The 19,117-nt window shown below is 40.9% G+C and overlaps 1 protein-coding gene across 1 annotated transcript; it reads right to left on the bottom strand.

The window, feature by feature from the left end:
* Positions 1-4,446: 4,446 nt before the first annotated feature.
* LOC121167616 (small acidic protein) lies at positions 4,447-18,880 on the bottom strand. Its single transcript, XM_040997156.1, has 5 exons — positions 18,669-18,880; positions 12,573-12,656; positions 9,229-9,289; positions 7,265-7,374; positions 4,447-6,425 (listed from the first exon to the last, which is right to left on the bottom strand). The coding sequence occupies exons 1-5, from the start codon at positions 18,729-18,731 to the stop codon at positions 6,192-6,194; spliced, it is 552 nt and encodes a 183-aa protein (XP_040853090.1). The 5' UTR covers positions 18,732-18,880; the 3' UTR covers positions 4,447-6,191.
* Positions 18,881-19,117: the final 237 nt, after the last annotated feature.

The raw sequence follows: 19,117 nt of genomic DNA, 5'->3' as shown, positions 1-19,117 counted from the left end.
ATTCTCCACACCCGCAGTACAGTAGTCGGTGACAAGTCCTTTTGGATTCTCACCAAGGCAAGAAGCTGCAAATCATTTGTCTAATCCACAAACCACATTTCTGAGACCTGGCAAGCAGGTGCCAGGAGCTCTGCTTGCGACTCGGCAACAGACACCAGGGTGTGCAGGGGACTTACCCGTGTGGGTTGTACACTGTTATGAAAAGAACAAAGAGGCCAGGCTGGGAAGACATGAAAACTGGCAGCCCCTCCCTACCCGGTAAACACGCCGTCGCTTTGCCGCCTCCACTCCAAAGGCTACCACTTTCATTGCTCCCCTAGCAAAGAAACCTTTCTTCAGAGCGAGTGGCGGGGTACAAAGGCAGAGTACAAAATGCGCACACATCACAGTCCCCGCAATTCTGTTTGAACAAGCGTATTGATTGGATCTGACCCTGTTACATTTTTTCCCTATTATTTGAAAAGGTGCATCTAAGTGTAGTGAATTGAACTGGTGCAGCTGAACTTTCCATGAAAACTTCTTGAGGTATTTCTTCAGTTCAAAGCTTTTGAATTTTAAAGGGCATTTTTAATATGAGTCTGTTGAGTATTCTCTGCCACAGCCCAACAAGGCATGTTAAATGCAGATGAGGCTGGAGTGGGGACGAAGATGGCGGTGGAGGGTGTGGACCAGCCCAGGAGAGGCTCAGCCGGGGCCTTGGAGCAGCACACACAGGCCCTAGGAGGGACTCCACTGTACTTACTGGGGACTGCTTGGGCCACAAGGAAGAGGCTGCATGGCTGAGTTTTGTACTCGCTGGGGCTCTTCTGGTGCAGCAGATGTGTATCCTGCAGGGCAAGGGCCTCTTTGCTTGCTGTGTCCCGTCTCTCCCACTCTGCCTCAGAGCTGGGGTGGATTAAAGGTGGCCAGGTGTCCTAGCTGAGATCCGGAAGTCAGATAGCTGCTGTAACAGTCCGCTGTCACACACCCTGTCCCTGTCCTACTTGGGAGCTGGAGAGCCAGTCACAGGGGCTTCCTCTGGGCTGCATCTCCCTAAGTGATCTGCTGGCTTTGGACATTTTGCTGGTTGCTGGGGTTTCAGCAGGTTCTTTTCACCATCGTGGCCTGGGACCCTGGATTTATCTGTGACTCAGCGAGGCTCCAGTGACGCACACGGCTCACTTGTTGGCTCGTTGTTGGTCATTTGTCCCTCTTGTCTGTGGAAGCCTTTTTGGTATGGAAAGCCTTTTTGGTATGGTAAAATCTTTTCTGGATTCAGAAATTGGGCTCAGAGGCAGAACTGTCCCTGGAAGGAACTGGACAATCAAGTCTGAGAAAACCAAGGGTTTGAGTGTCTATACAATTATTCTTGTGTGTTTGCCAGATCTATAGGCCTGTGGGAGTCATAGGGAAAAAAAGTTTTCTGGGTCCATCTCTGCCCACAGTTCTAATTTCTTCTGAGATCCATTGAGGTGTCCCATGTAGGTTGTTCTGGCTGTCACCTTTAGGCTTTCCTGCTGTGTCCTCTGAGGCTGCCCCTACTGGTGGACACCAGGAAGGGCCCAGTGCCCAGTGCCTCTGGGCCTGGCAGGCAGCATTGTCTGCTGAGTCACACTGGACATAGAAATGGGCTTTGGAGCTTGGAAACCAGATTTGTGAGCACTAGGATGGGGACGTCATGCTGCAGTCATACTGATCAGGCTTGGGAGACACGTGGAGGAAAACTGGAATAATCCAGCTGCCCTTCCCATGGGAAGGATCACTGCTTTATCGTGGGTGAGGAGGGAGCAAGCTTCTTTGGGCATCTTGAGCCCATGCTGCTGTGCCAAGGTTTCCTCTCTCTAGACAGAATAAGATGGTACTGAGCTTCAAATGGTCCATCCCGTTCTATGTGGCCATCACTGGCTAGCCCCCCATCAGTGCGTTGATAGCGTGGAAAGGAGGCAGCTCAGAGCAGACTTCATGATCCAAGGCTCCGAAGCCAGGCTGCTTGGAATCAAGTCCTGTGATGCTGGGCAAGGTTACTTTACCTTCTCACACCTCAGGCTCCTCTGCAATCAAGTAAGGATTGTACAGTTACCTTAGTAGAGTTGTGGTAAGGGTTCAGTAAATACATAGTAAGTTCTGAGGTTCCTAGTCCCATAGGAAGCTCTAGGAAAAAATAGATTGTATATTTAAGTTGTAGTCACTTAACATGTATCACATTCCTTATTTATGTATTGGCGTCTTGCCTGTTTCCCTTCTGAGAGACAGCAAGGATCTCAGGCGAGATCCACAGAATTATCCCCAGTGTCCTGGACAATGTCAGCTGCAGAGGAGCAAGGAACTTAGATGATGAATGGATGAATAAATTAACTCAGTGCCTGCTTGCCAGGGAGCCTTCTCTTTTTCAGATGACCTGCCTGTCATGTTTTATACAGCAGAGCCCAGAAAGGATTCCTGACTCCTCCTTTGTAAGTTCCTTGAACAGTAGGTAAGAGCAGCGATGGCTGAACTCCATTCCACTTACTCACTCTGTGAAATTGTGCCAGCACTCCCTTACGTTTCGATTTTCTTACCTGAGAATTGGGGTGTGAGAGCATCTCCTGTTGGTGGGGCAACACCTGTTTGCTGTCCACTGTGCTGGCTTCACCCTTGTACTTGATTGCCGAGAGCATCAGGGCTAAGACGATTCTGTCATTTTCAAACTCTGTTTCCTTTCCCTGTCTTGGTAAACCAGGCTTGGGATAATGTGGTACCCCTTGCCCGTGTTTCGTTCCTTGAACCCTATCATTTCAGGCAGTTGGCTGCAGTGGGTAGAGCAATGGCCTGGAGCTTTTGAAGTTGGGGCTTGCAAGGACAGGCTGCTGCCAGGCTAGGTGCTCGGGACAGGCAAGTCCTTGGAGACCTCCTCCTGCAGCCCTGCGGCTGTCCACCTAACATCAGATCAACCTGTGCACATCCCTTTGATGTCAATCCCAAAACCAGAGCCTTGTACCCTGCTCCGAGGACCCGGGCTTTGAAGTTGCCCTATAAACTGAGCTTTCAGGAAGAAAGTTGTCTGTTGTGCCTCAGAGCACGGCTGGGCCCTGTAAAGGCATGGGGAGTGCCGTGAACACCTGATAAATAATTCTTTCTGGGCCCAAGAAATATCCGTTCCATTTAAAGGGGAGAATTCCCTTGACCTTTTCATTGAAGTTCTAGGAAGTGCGGGCTGGTTAGAGAGGGCTTGCGTGTCTTCTCACCAAAGCCGCATGGGGCAGGCGGGGAGGTCGTCTGACAGCTGAGCTCCAGCAGGGCTGACTCCTGACCCCAGGTGCCTCCAGCAAACTGCACTGCCCCACACTCCTGCTCCCTACCCTGAGGCAGGGAGAGTGGGCTCTCACAGGAAAACACCCCTTCTACCACCCGACTTTGCAGGTTATTGTTCTCCTGTCCTACCAGCACCTGATGTGGTGCAGGGGTGAGGCAAACAGGAATATGCCCTAGTTTCCCCATCTGGAGGAGACCCTGATACTGGCTGACACACACTACACACTTCACCGTACCAGGCCCTTGGTCAGGGCCCCCTTCTGTGCCTGGTTACATGTGGTTTGTGTGTTTTCCTTGGTATACATACTGAAGGTATGTAAAATAAGGATACTGAGAGATGACTATGCTCAAGGTCATTGTTTATTACTGAAACGATGGAACTGGATGTGTCTACAGCACAGTGGAGCATTTGTCCATGGTTGTAAACTAAGAATTTCTGCCTGAAGGTCTCCTTAATGTAAGATTAAAGTCACTAGTTTCAAAACATTTTAAGAATGGAAGGAGAGTAACAAAAGATGAAGTAAATATGCAGTGTTTCTAACCACTATTTATCCATTTGGCTATTTCTCCAGAAATAACCTGGAGGGAACTGGATCCATCTGGGATCTTCCACAAAGGACCCTGGGGAAGGTACTTTAGGAGACTAACAAATTTAATAGTAAATTGATAGATCAACTGACATCTAGATGAGGGCTGCGTAGCTGTTGACAACTTCATCATGACTTTAACAGGTGTAAAGGAACAGCCATGAAGTCAGCAAATATTTCTACATTGTTACTTCAGAGGTAAAGTGGTTTCTGGATACTGAACATTAATCAAAGATGTGACTACTTACGGTGGAGACAAAGTCATGTTTCTATAGTCCTGTGCCTAAGATGTAGTTATGAGAGACAACTGGGAATAGTAGAAACACCACTGGATTGTGTCTCTGAAAACATTCTTCACAATAAGGACTGTTAGGTCACTAGTACAGACTCCAATTGAGTATAGGTCAGCCCTCGGAAAAGTGCACTCAATTCTATAAATAACCTGTGTTTTTCCACCCGATAACTTTAGGTTTATCAAGATGTCAAGGCATCAGTTTCTTTCTAACCCCCTCCCCCCACCGGCCCAACTGGTAAATTCATGCTTAAGAGACAGTCATGGAGATGTGGTGCTGGGACACTACGCCAAATGGACCAACAGATCTAAATTTATTCCAATTCTTAATCTTGTTAATACCCAGTAATACATGAATCATGAACTGAAACCAAAGTTTCTCTATTTGGAGATGAAGAAAGGCCTCCAGTAGTTATTTCAGAAGAGGGTGCTTCAATTTATACATTAGAACAAAAACTTATAAAAACAACCCAGCATACTTAAACAACAAAGTGATGAAAATACTTTTTAAAACATAATACTGGTCCTCACTTTCATTTTTAAATAGAAATCACTCTTTACTTTCTACTTCAAAGTGGTTAGAACAAGAAATCCCACAGCATGGAGTTTTGAAAAACCAGTGGTCAAACTAAAACTGTTAACTGAAATCTCTTCAAACCAAGTATTTGTTAAATGTCACAATACTGTCTACTGCCCAAGCTAATCATTCTACATAAGGATAGCACCTATTTTAAACAATGTGAGCAGTTTTTAGAAATTTCAAACTTCAATTCTAAGAATCTATAAACCAGAAATCATTTCTAGTTGGCATACTCCTCTAACATTCTAAATTTCAAAATGACAAAGGAATAATTGCTTTTGAAAAGTTCAGCACATCAAACACATAGCACATATCTGGATGTATAATAGTTCAGCTCACTAACAGGTCTGACTCACACCTTTTAACTTCTTGGAAATATTAAGATTTTGGACCCAGTTATTCAAAGATGCACTGAGTAGCCCATAATGGAGTATGTGTTATAACCACCTGATAGCAGTCCAGTGATTCCAATCTTATGCTAACAAAAGCAGCAATAAAACCGGAAACAGTTTCAGTAACTGAATCAAAATAACAGCTTTGAGATAAAATGAACAGAATTTGCTTTAGTTTCTTGTTCAGTAAGCCTGCCCCTCATTTTTAGATAATGAGGATAAAGGTATCACAACCAAATATGGGAAACTGCTTTCTCTTTATTTCGACCTTTAGGAGAAAATAACTTTGGTCACATTTTATCCAAAAAAAAAAAAAGAAAGGAGGAAAAGAAAAAAATCCAGTTTTACGCATTTCTAAATAGAGGACTAAATGATCAGAGAAATCATTTCTGCTGTAAAAGTTGACCCAATTTTATCAAAAACCTAACATACAATGCAATCCAAATTATATAAACACTGCCTGGGATCATAACATTCCACCCTGACAAGTATGAAAAGTACTTGTTCACATGTTGCTTTGGTCCAACAGAGGAGAGCTGAGTCAGTAACAGTAAATTAAGTACTTAATCTGCTATCAACATTAATTTAATTTTGACTGGCAGCAGAAATATCCATGATGAATATTTCTACCATAGCAAATTAAAGAATATTTTTTTCACAAATACATCACAGTATAAAATTTTTGTGAGGAAAAATATGAAGGACCAAACCAAACCAAACCAAACCAAAACCAAACAAAAGCCCCAAAACAACGAAATAGCTACTATAAACAAAAAGCATCTCCCTGTTACTGCATTTAAAGGGGAGATAAGAGCACTGACGATGCTAATATGAAAGGAAGTTGAGTACTGTATTTATTTCTTATTTTATACAACTCTTACTCTTTACAAAAATGGTTATAGTCATGCCCATAAAAGTGTAACCCATGACATTTGAAAGCAAACACTCTGTAATTATTTAAAAGGGCCTTTTTAAAAATTATAATACAAAGGTCTGTGCTCTAGAAGCAGTCCTCCACTGTGCATTATAACAATAAGGCTTACTTTTAATACAAAGACTAAGTATTGGAGTTATGACCCACTGGATTTAACAAACATCATTTTGTAATTGCTCTTTGCATCCTTTTTGTTTTTGGGGTCTTCCACTTCATCAGGGTGCTCAGCTGCTTGGAGTTCTTCAGCAGATTCTTCTTTGTCTGACTCGGAATCACTTTCAGAGTCATCGGGACTTTCGGGGTCAGGTGAATCATCATCGTCATCATCATCATCTCCAGCCACATCACCATCTCCATCTTGATCTTCTACCTAAAACATCAATTAGCAGTCTACTTTAAAAATAATCAGCCAGTGTAAAGTTAGGAAAGACCCTTAATTTTTACCAAAGTCTTAAAAACAGCCCATCAGGAGGCTGAAGAAAGAACTAGACTGAGGATTCAGGCTTCTCCACATAATTCATACATTGGTCCTTGAGTAGCATTTTAGGACTCTGAAGACTTCTCCCCTAGTTTGAAAACCACTGTAGGGCCCAGCAGTGTGGCCTAGTGCCTAAAGTCCTCGTCTTGCACATCACATACCAGGATCTCATATGGACATCGGTTCTAATCCTAGCAACTCCACTTCCCATCCAGCTCCCTGCTTGTGGCCTGAGAAAGCAGTCAAGGCTGGCCCAAAGCCTTGGGACCCTGCACCCTTGTGGGAGACCAGGAAGAAGCTCCTAGCTGCTGGATTCAGACTGGCTCAGATCCGGCCGTTGTGGCCACTTGGGGAGTGAATCATCAGACGGAAGATCTTTCCTCCGCTCTGTATATCTGACTTTCCAATAAAGATAAATAAACCTTAAAAAAAAAAGGAGGAAAACCACCAATAAGATAAAACACTTTTTCTAACATGTGAGCATGTTATGTCTACTAAAACTGGGTCATAATGATCAAGCATGAGCTACAGTAAGCTGGTATCAGAAAATACTTTTAAAACTTAAAAAAAAATCTGATTATTTATAGGGAGTCAGTTAAGCAATAAAAATGCTTTATGTAATTTTATTACAGCTTTTTACATTCAAATTCTTGGTTGGTAGGTTAACCTAACAGAAATCAATATCAAATTGAAATTGTCTTTTCCATCAATGAAAATAAGGTAATTACTACCTCACTGAAGCCAAGTCCACAATGTCGTCGATATCTTCCTGATAATTTACTGTCCATACTTTGCTGATATTGAGACTCCAGTTCTTCATTAATTTTCTTGTCTTCTTCCCCTGTATGTCCAGTGCACTTTGATTATGTTTCAGTCAAATTAATAAAAACATTTGATTACACAAAAAACCTATAAAGATGCTATCATATTCAGGGCTGAATTTTCTAATTGTGATTATTTTCCTTATACTGAATATGGTTACCTAATACACAATAAAGCTAAGGAAGTATTTACTATTACTAACCTGTTAAACTACAAAAGCACACATGGAAGATAAAAAACCTGCAGTCTAATAAATAATCATTCCCCTATAAGTTTCACCATCTAAAAAAATTTAACAAAACCATTATCTTTGAACAGAAAATAAATACAAACCAATCCTTCTCAGAAAATAGATAAAGTAACCTTTATTATGACTCTCTCTTGTCTTCTTTTGTATACTAGTTTACTGAAGCAGTATCAATGTTATTTCATGCCAACATCATATATATATCCATTCTGCTATACATAAGTTATGATGTAGAAAACCATATAATCACCCATGAACCTACCATCAGGAACGAGAACGCTCTAATAACTACTGGAGCTTCTTGTGTCCAGTACTTTGCAGCAGCTGGACTCAAACTGATGCCCATTTGGGTTGTTGTCACTGCACCACAACAGTGATAGTTTGCATTTTTATTCATAAAACTCCAATTTTAAAAGTAAATGCAAACTTCCACTTCCTCTCTCTCCCCCTGAGCATGATGCAGCTTCCTGAGACAGCTTCCCTTCCCTCTCCCATCCTCCTCCTTCTTATCTTGTCCCTTATCCTGCTAGCCCCTCCTGCCACCATGCTTTCCTTTCTCTCTCTCTCTCCCTTCACTCCTGCTCCAGTTCCTACCTTAGTGGAATAAAAGAACCTCCTAGGTAAAACAAACAAAAGAACTGAATGCAGGGCCAACACTGTGGCACAGGTTAAGCCACCTGCAGTGTCAACATCTCATCTGGGTGATGGTTTGAATCTCACCAGTCCAGCTCCCTACTAATAATCTGGAAAACCCAGATGAAGCTCCTGATTCCTCACTTTGGCCCAGCCCAGCCCATCCAACTGGGTAGTGAACCAATAGACAGATTTTCTGTCTCAGTAACTCTCTGCCTTTCACATAAATGAATCTCAAAAAAAAAAAAAAAAAAAAAAAAAAAGTAAATGCAGCAATTATTGAAATGTTTTTCTATTCTGTAAAGCAGAGGGATACTTGTTCTTTATGTAACAATGCAAATCAATCTGAAGTAACTCACCAGAAAAATCACTAATTTCTACAATGCCAGCCAGGCCAGGTTAAGCTCCTGGCACCAGAAGTTGTGGCCATTTAGGCATTGCACTAGTAGATGAAGATATCTTTCACTCTCTCCTCCTCTCTAACTCTTACAAATATTTTTTTTTACTTAATCTAGGCCATTACAGCCTGTTACTAATAATGTACAAGATGAGGGTCAACTTTCACTCAAAAGAAAAATTTTTAATTTGAATTAAAATCCAAACTCATTTTTGGCTTGCATTTCAAAAGCTTATTCCTTTACAATTTAAAAGTTTCTTTCTTTATAGATACCCCAACTAGTTTGTATTCATCAGTTTTCAGAAAACTTGATGAACAAACTCAAAATAAATATAACATATATACATACATAAATGACAATTGTTGCATACTTTAAAGAAAAATTCCATACATATCATGGTTGGCAAGATGATGTATAGAAACTGAAGTTATAAAGTTTCTTTTTTTATTAAAATATCATACTGACAATATACTTTATTAAAAGTACAAGACATTGGATATACCAAAAACATACAATTGTTGCATATGCCAAATTCAGCATTTGCTAAGTATTTTCATGCATATATTTTTTATTACATTACATTTTACTTTCTTACCTGTTCGGAAGTGAGACGTTGATTTGTGATCTCCTATGACAAGACGACCAGTATGTTCTTTCTACAAGAGGCAGAAAATGTAAGAATGTGAGACCACTAATTTAACATAATCATTATGTCAATGATGTGAAAGAAGCTATTCTTGGCTTCTGGAATATAGAAGACAAAGGACCAAATTAAGATCTCTATGGAGCTGACGACTGAGTAAGGGCAGTGACAGGCTGTGGGCACAGACAAACGTCATCGTAAGTGAATATGTAGGTCAGATAACAGTAAGTATCATTAAATAAAACAAAAACCCATAAAAATAAACTTGATTCAAGATTACCAACTGATGAGGGTACTTAATTACTTTCATTTATAAACTCTTTTTGGCTCATGTTTAGTTTTATAAAGTCTAGCAACTAAAATACAGGTTAAGGGAGGAGTTTTGCAGGTTAATCAAAAGCTTGCAATACTCAAATCCCGCATCAGAATATCAATCTGTGCCTCAATTCTGCTTCTAATCCAACTTCCTGCTGATTCTGGGAGGCAGCAGCTGATGATGCAAGCCCTTGGTGCCTAGCCACAAACACAGACACAGCCAGGCTCTTGGCTTTAGTCTGGTCCATTTGGTGTGGACGTTCTGGGAGTGAACCAGGAGCTGTGCTATCTTCTCTATTTTCTGCTTTTCAAGTACATGAAGATAAATACATGTGTAAAAACAAGGGAAAGGAAAAATCAAAAGGACCTTTGCAAAGCAATCTTAACCATCTGGGAAGATAAAACATATCTTCCTGTTGTTAACGGTGGACACATTTTCCATATACAAAATTATGTAACTGAAAGGGTCTAATTCAGTGTTTAAGTAAATCATTCAATGTGCTATTTTATATTGTCAAACACACATCCTATTAACACGACTTGAATATAAATGGTATCGGGTCTGGCACAATAGCCTAGTGGCTAAATCCTCGCCTTGCAACCACCAGGATACCTTATTGGCACTCATTTGTATCCTGGCCTCTCCACTTCCCATCTAGTTCCCTGCTTGAGGCCTGGGAAAGCAGGAAGGCCCAGGGCCTTGGGACTCTGCACCTGTGTGGGAGAGCTGGAAGAAGCTCCTGGCTTTGGATCACTCAGTTCCAGCTATTGTGACCACTTGGAAAGTGAACCAATAGACACAACATCTTTGTTTCTCCTTGTCTCTGTGGATCTGCCTTTAAGAAATCTTTCAATAAATAAATAAATAATGGTATTGAGTTATTTTAGGCTGGTGATACTCACTGGTATATTCTTTCTCAGCTGGTTCCCTTGTGAGCAATGATGCATGCTGGCCAAGATTTGAATTATAGCTGTACTTTGTGACCATAAATCTAAATAGAATAAAACTCTCCCTCATGAGTTCTGCCCACACTCATGTCTGTGTATGTACTAGCCCCATTCTCTAAATCATGGCTTTCTGCTCACCTCTTCAAGCAAAAAGCACTAAGCAGCCTATAGGAAGAGAATCTCAACCAGCACTGGACAGCAAAGAATTTGACGTATGTGAACAGCTATTTACTGATGGTCACTGTGAACTGTTTTCATTTTACTAGGCTGCACACGCCCTTTAAACTCTTACTTTACATAATTTTAGCATCTTTGCATTTGTTTGAACAAAGAGAAATTTGACTACTTTCTATGAAAAATTACAAGTTATTGGAAATCTAAATCAATGGGATACTCCACCGATGTTTCCTATATATGTATGTCTCAAACGTTTACTGTTAAAACTCTTATTAACTTCTCCTTATCTTTGTAAAACCTGATCAATTCTGTTTCTGGAACATTTGTTTATTCTGCTAAGACAGCTGCCCTTCTGTGGTTTCCCCAGCACTACCTGCATGGCTACCTAATAGCAATTATAGTTCTGTAGTGCTACTTTCCTGTTTGATAGCTTCAAACATATTTTATTAATCCATGCCCCTAGGACCAAGTGCAATACCTAAGCATGTGATAGGTAGTTAATTATGCCTTTTAGGCATGGATGCATTCTCATGTATGTAACATAAACAAATGGTACAACTTCATTTTGAGATTTTTCTTTTTTTTTTTAAACATTTGTTTATTTTTATTAGAAAGTAGATATAGAGAGAGGACAGACAAAGAGGAAGATCTTTCGTCTGATGGTTTACTCCCAAGCGGCTGCAATGGCTGGTGCTGCACCAATCTGAAGCCAGGAGCCAGGAGCTTCTTCTGAGTCTTGGGACGACGTGGGTACAGGATCCCAAGGCTTTGGGCCATCCTCAACTGCTTTTCCAGGCCACAGGCAGGGAGCGAATGGGAAGCAGGGCAGCCGGGATTAGAACCGGCGCCCATATGGGATCCCGGCATGTTCAAACCAAGGACTTTAGCTATTACGCTATCACGCCAGGCCCTGTTTTGAGCTTTTTCAAAAAAGAGTTTGCTATTACTTTTTAATTTAATTTATAAGAGGATTACTGGGACAATGCTATGCAAATAAAGTTACCTGCTTACATAACTGTCTAGAAACTCTCAAATTTATATGTAAAAACAAATCTGTGAGAGAAAATTTTTTCCAATAGGTTATTTTCCTTACATCTATTTTTTGTAACTTGTATTAACCAAATAGTGGCCGCTTAGGGAATGAATCAACAGACTGAAGATCTTCCCCTCTATCTCTCCTCCTCTCTCTATGTAACTGGCTTTGCAATAAAAATAAATCCTTTTTTTTAAAAAAAAAAAAAAAGATACATTCAATGTTTTAAAATTTAGATTTTTGATAAGGGATATTCTCTAGCTATAAGACATATGACTCCACGCAGAGGTTCCTGCTAGTTGACATGCCTAGAAGTACTTTTTATCAATTGGTCTAACATGCCAAATCAAAAGCTTTCTCATCTCCTTTTCCCCAGTGTCCTTGTACCAAGTTCTCTTCTCTGCAGTTGCCAAACCTCATTGCCAGAGGCAGTGAGGATTCTCCAAGTAGTCCGAAATAGCACAACATGGGGGCAGGTGTTTGACTCAACAAGCAAGCTGCCATCTGGAAGCCCAGCAATCCGCAGCAGTGTCTGGCTTTGTGTCCTGGCTGTACTCAACTCCAGCGTCCTGCTAAAGCACGCCTTGGGCGACGGTTCAGAGTGAAGTCCCACTCACCTGTGTGAGACTTGGAGTGAGTCCAGGTTCCCACTTCAGTGTGGCTCAAACTCAGCCATCAGGGGTATTTTGGGAGTGAACCGGCAGAAAGGCGCTTTCTCTATGTCTTTTACTATAATTTCAGTTCTTCTCATTTAACATACACTTAAAACACATTATTTTCATAGAAATGTTAAAAAAAAAAAAGCGAAGCAGCCGATGCTTACCTTTCCGGCACCCATAAGTCTCAAGAACTTCTGTTTTCTCTCTTCATTACCTAAGTCTGCTGTCTCCCAATTGCTAGATCCAAGCTGAAAAGAAATCAATTGATTAGTTTTTCCTTAAAAACAAGTACTGAAAAACCCAGTCTACCTGTAACTCTAAGTTCTTTCCCCTGTCAGTTTTTCAACATGAAGCAAGTTCCCTGTTCTTGCTTAGTAATCTATGCATTTGCATCACATTCTGATTCAAAAACAGCCCTATTACCTCCACGCAGCAGAACCCTGTTGTTCCCAGAGTGTCTCCAAAGTTCCTATGTATCAGAATGACCTCCAGTGCTTGGCAGTAACTTATTACTGGGCTAGGGTTTCACTTTCTTTATTTTTTTTAAAAGATTTATTTATTCTTGTTACAAAGTCAGATATACAGAGAGGAGGAGAGACAGAGAGGAAGATCTTCCGTCCAATGATTCACTGCCCAAGTGACCACAATGGCTGGTGCTGCGCCAATCTGAAGCTGGGAACCCAGAACCTCTTCCGCGTTTCCCACACGGGTGCAGGGTCCCAAGGCTTTGGGCCGTCCTCGACTGCTTTCCCAGGCCAGAAGCAGGGAGCTGGATGGGAAGTGGAGCTGCCGGGATAGAAGCGGCGTCTGGCACATTCAAGGTGAGGACTTTAGGCGCTAGGCCATGCTGCCGGGCCCTAGGGTTTCACTTTCATGGGGTCTGGGATCGAGCTCAAGGCTGTGAATTTCTAAGTCAGAAGTGATGCTAACTTTGTGGAAGTGAGGACCACATTTTAATACCCAGTATCCAATAGCCTTGCAGGGATTCAGAGCAAATAGTCCCTTTTGAATCCAAAAGGCTGTCACAGTTGTTAACATTTTAAGAATTCAGGTATTACATGAAGCTCTGATGAACAGTATATCATCAAGATGCATTGGAACCAATTTTTCAGTATCTTTTGCCAGAGATAGTAAACTCTAGGTATTGTGAAGATTAATGTCATAATTTTTCTTGAAGGTCTCCCAAAGACAAGAAAATTTGTTTTCTAAAAGAATAAACTAAAGGGACAGCCTTTGTAGCACAGTACATTAAGTTGCCGCTTGGGATGACTGCTTCCCATATCGGAGCAAGGGCAACTCCATGCTTCCAGTCCAGTGTCCTGCAGACGCACCAGGGGAGCAGCAATGTACCCGCTGGCCCGAGTACATGAGTTCCCGCTACCCACAGGGGGTTCCTGGCTACTGATTTTGGTTTGACCTATCCCTATTGAGGGTATTTGGTGAATAAAACAGTGAATAGAAGATGCTTTTTCATCTGTCTCTCCTCTGTCACAGTGCCTTGCAAATAAAAATGTACTAAAAGAAACTAAAGCTCATTCTATCTTGCAGTTATCAAACAGGGCCACAGAATCCTTTAATCTAAGAAACATCCCAGTAATAGTATTTTCTCCTATCTCCTGAAACTAATTTAAAATTTCATTATAATTCTGATTTTTATTATGCTAAAAATGATTAAAATATTAATAAAATAGGGGGCAGATGTTTGATACAGAAACTAAGATGATTTCGACCCCCAGCTCCTCTGCTTCCAGCCTCCCGACAATGTCCACCCCGGGAGGCAGCAGACACTGGCTCAAACATGTAGGCGCCTGCCACTCATGCGGAAGAATCAGACTGAGTTATAGAAGCCTGGCTTCAACTTAGCCCAACTCTGGCTATCACGGGCATGTGGCAAATGTTTTAAGCCAGTAGCTATAAGATCTGCCACCTACACAGGATATGTTTGTATGTTTCTGGATTTCAAATGCAATGTAAAAAAGATTCTTAAAACATCATTTTATTTATTTGATTGTTTTTTCCATAAAAACAAGTACTAAAAACTTAAGTCTACTTGCAACTGTAAATTTTTTTCCCCCGGTCAGTTTTTAAATATGAAGCAGGTTCAGTGTTCTTGCTTAGTAATTTAAGTATTTACATCATATTCTAATTCAAATATATCCCTCTAGGTTTCTGTTGTCTCCTTTTAGCTTTCATGTCACACAGATGAAAAGTTTTTTTCACTTCTCTTCCATGATGTGAATGAGAAGGCAAATGCAAAACAATAAAAGTTATGTTCCACATTAATGATGGTGCCACCAACAGTTTGTGCAAGAATCTCAGACAACCATTCTTTGGATGCCGAAGCACCAGAAGACATTTTCTCTAACCTGAGAATCAATGAAAGACACAGGAAAGAAAAAGGAAAACGGTACCTGTAATTGAAGAGTCAGTCAATAGAAAAGATTTTCCTTGTAATAAAACAAGACTATCACATTTTTCTAACGGAATGTATGTCTATTTCATCTTTTATAATGTATATGTGCCAAAATCTACTTCAGTTAGCAGACAAGAGGTGAAGGCAGATGCAAATACAAAGGTGACTAGAATGATAACACAGAAATGAAAACATTATCATCCTATCTGAATTTGTAATATAAAAATGAAAATGTTGTACAATTACAGAGCAAAGATAACAAACCCCTCTTCCATACAAAATTATAACAGAAGCTTTCAAAAAATATTCCATTATATCTTAATGGTACAAATGCAATGACTAAAAGTAACAATTAAAGCTTATGTCTATTAGAATCGATATGAAATCTTAAATTACAATGTTCTGAATTTGACAGCTGATGATGAGCAATCACCTTTATTCAGAGAATACTAACTTTTGAGTACATATAATATCAAAACTATTAGTAAAGTTGTTTTTCACTACCCCTTTATTCCAAAAATTATTCAAGGCCGAAAGAATATGAAAAATGATAATTATTTCTCCTGGACACACAAAAATTAAAACATCTGTACCATACTGGACTCAGCTGTAGTCCCTCTATTTTGGTTACTATCTAAATTCCAAATCTCTACTTATTTCCATGTTGCTACTCGTCTTTTTACAAGTAATTTAGTTCTTAACTATTTCTGGCTCATCAGGTTTTGAAAAATTAAATAAACAAATTCAAAGTCTCAGTGAAGCTTCAGTTCTGATTCTGAATAAATCTTTTGTTCAGAGTCTGTTTCTGACATTGAACTTAGTTTTAATCTACATCTATAAAAGCTTCTATAAAAGACTGTCTTAACAGTGTCAAAGTAATACATACAAGTATCCCTAACTTGAAAATCTGAAATAGTTCAAAACTTTCTGAGTAATGACATGATACCACAAGTGGAAAATTCTCCACCTGAACTTGTGATGGGGTTATAATCAAAATGCACAAACACCAGAAATACTGCATATAATTATCTCCAGGCTATGGTATAAAGTATATACGAAACATAAGTGAATTTCATGTTTAGGCTTAGATCCCATGCCCACAATATCTCATTATACAAGCCTAAATATCCCCAAATCCAAAGTAATCTGAAATTCAAAACCAGCAAATCACTTTTTATTCACATTCTGTAGAGAGCTCTTTGTAACAGTGAATTTAATAAATAAGGACATTGAGGCAAAAAGCCTTTCCTTCGAAAGTCCTCTGCTCTTATTACATTATTTATGACAAAATTAGATTACTGACAGTAGTCTATGAACTAGTTACACAAAGTTAAAACAATTGTCTAAAAAGCAACCACTGAATGGTCTTAAACTGATCTGTGGTCTCTGAAGCAGATGGGGAGTGAGACTGATGGAAAACAAACACCAGTCTTTACAAAAAAAAAAAACAAAAAACACAGAGCAAATGTCTTCATAATGTCTTTATATGTAACTATGTCATTTACAACTTGTAATTAAAAAATAATTAAGTCTTTATGGTTGGTTATTCCCATCAAAGACCTCAGCATGCAAACGCCAAACACCTGGCAGAAGAGTAGAATTCTGAAAACACACATGAACCTAAAACATTATTGGAAGTATCAGTTATTACAATATTACCTTATACTTCTTACAAATTAGCTTCCTTTTCTCCACTCCAATCAAACCAATGGAACCACTAAGTTATCTTCATCTTTAGTATCATCTACTATAAAAATGTACTTGGGGTGGGCATTTGACCTAGCAGTTAAGACATGCTTGTGAGGCCTGCACATACCTCCCCTTTCAAAAAGTTGCATTTTTTTTTCTTTGAAAAGAGCTCAAACCGGTGCCCATATGTAAGTGAGCTGGTCCCCATCTTGCTTACTGGGGTGCCATCTCAGTCCTGTGCCTGAGCCCAGCTTCCTGCATCCTGGGTCTCAGTAGGGAATGGTTCAAGTGCTTGGGTCTTTGGGAAATGTGCACCGAGTTCTCATTTCCTGGTTCTGGCCTAACCTGGTCCTATTTGCTGCAGGCATCTTGGGGTGAACCAGTAGACAGGAGACCTCTCTGCATTTTAAATAAAAACGTTTCCTAAGTTACAAAACACAATCAGTTTACCTTCTTAATATATACCTAAAGTTGTATTCCATTATTTAAAATCTTTAAAATATTTTATTAACCCATTATGTATCAGCTCATAGAGGGAAAACCCCTTCAATTATCTTTTACATGCAGCAGGATCTTCCTTAGAAACTGATGGCCAACCACATATTATATGGCATTCTTTAACAATTCGAAGGTAATTTTAAACGTACACCTTTTAAATGCTAAAAAGGAAGTAGTTAAAGATATTCCCAGTTATGAGTAAAAATGAAAATGTATCTAAAACAAAATATCACTACCATGGCGCTGTAATATTAACAACATTTCTATTTGATAGAATGAGAAGATTTCTAACTTTGAATTGCTTAACTATAACCATCCCCGTATAACACAATGCATGTAAGGATGGGAAAGGTATTAAAATTCATCCAAGTTACAATTATTTCCTTGGAGTTTGTGGGGAATTAATTTTTGGAATCTTGTAACTTTACCTGGTGCTGAGTGTTGTAGCAAAACAGATGTTTGACATCAAATCATAGTTTATAACACCATGGAACAGCTTTTTAAACAGCAGCCAAGTTACTCAAAAAAACCAAATTCTTAATGAATATTAAACTACTATGTTTACAAGGAAAAACCAGAAAGCTAGTAATCGGGAAATGAATAAACCCCTTTAGGTAACCATTCATTCCCAACTGTTTGACTACTAATAGTCAATTTCCTTAAAGACTATTCTAGTCCTGTTTCACTTTCCACCCATGGGGGTGGGTCTTAAACACCATCTCTCATTTGCTACAAAGTAGTATTAAATGAGCTTCTCCAGGCTTAAAGATATTATGAAACGCACTGAACTACAACACGTCCTTTCATCCTTAAAAATGACCTCTCCACGCGCCATTTCCAATAATTTCCGAACAATATTTTTCAAACTATTCGTTTGGAGACCTAGATTTACATTCTTTAGTTATCTGCAGTTTCCATGACACCGCGCTAGGGGCTAAAAAAAAAAAAAAAACCCAAAACCTAAAATAAAGCTCTACACTTACTCATCTTTGAATTCCGAACACCTGGCATGACAGCAAATACTTACTGGATTACTTTAAGGACTGAAACGTCTGTGTATTTAAAGCGATAACGCTAGCGTTTGAGAGGAAGGTGATGGAAGGACGACCCAGTAACTGACATCAAAATGGGCACCCAGTTCTCGGCGCCCTGGCCCTCACCACCGCCAGCCACTGCCAAGTCACAGCACACATTCCCGATTTAGTGCTGTTGTCGGTTCATCCGCACTAGGAAACGATTACAAAAGGACGCCACCGAAACAAGGCCGAAAACCCGCTCACGTGCGCACGAACACTGCGCCATTGTCATGGTAACAACCGGGAGGGTCCTGCGTCTCTCACCGGAGTCGCAAGGCCCGAGGCAGCCGCAGGAGCAGCCCCCAGAACGCAGCTTCGAGGAGCTCTCTCCGCTCCCGACCCTCTCAGAATTTCCTTCCTCAATCCCCCTTCCTAAGCAGGCCTTCGCCTCGCGGCGTGGGCTGCTTCAACCCTTCCGACCTTCATAAAGAAATGGAAACAATGCCCATTCTTCACGTTCCTCCCCCCTCGAGCCCACTTCTTCGAGCCTCCTCAGGCGCTTCCTTCTCCTTCAACCACCCTTCCCGGCCTAACCCAGCCTACAGTAGGCCTCAACCCTCATCCACGCCGCCATTGTTATTTACATCATCGTCTGGGGAGGCTGAACGCTTCACCCCGTGCGGGTGAGACTCCCTCGCAGCACTCATCGTTGCGGTGATCCCGGTGGGAAAAGCCGAACCCCCCTCGCCGTGCTCCTCAGCCGCCACACCACCAGCCCGTAGCCTGCCACCAGTCCAAGCAGCGCCACTAAACGCAGAGCCCCTCCAGGCCTTCTCCGCCACAGTCGTCACCTCTGCGGCCGTTCGCCACCACGGAGCACTCTGGGAGTTGTAGTTTTCTGACTCGCTCTGTGTCGGCCAAACAAACGAGATAGAAACGTAACTGAAACTACAATCCCCAGAAAACCCACGGGGCGCGGTTCGCACTGTGTGGCGGGAGTGCCCTCAGAGGCGCCTCCTTCTTCGGCTGAGGGAGAAAGCTTTCCCGCGGATGAGTATGGCGGTGAGCGTTAGTTGTGAGCTTCGTCACCACA

This window comes from Ochotona curzoniae, unplaced genomic scaffold, assembly GCF_017591425.1.
Source record: "Ochotona curzoniae isolate NIBS_2020 unplaced genomic scaffold, NIBS_Ocur_1.0 patch401, whole genome shotgun sequence".
Taxonomy (NCBI): Eukaryota; Metazoa; Chordata; class Mammalia; order Lagomorpha; family Ochotonidae; genus Ochotona; species Ochotona curzoniae.
Note: the sequence above shows the minus strand (reverse complement) of the source record. Positions and strands in the feature narration are given on the sequence as shown.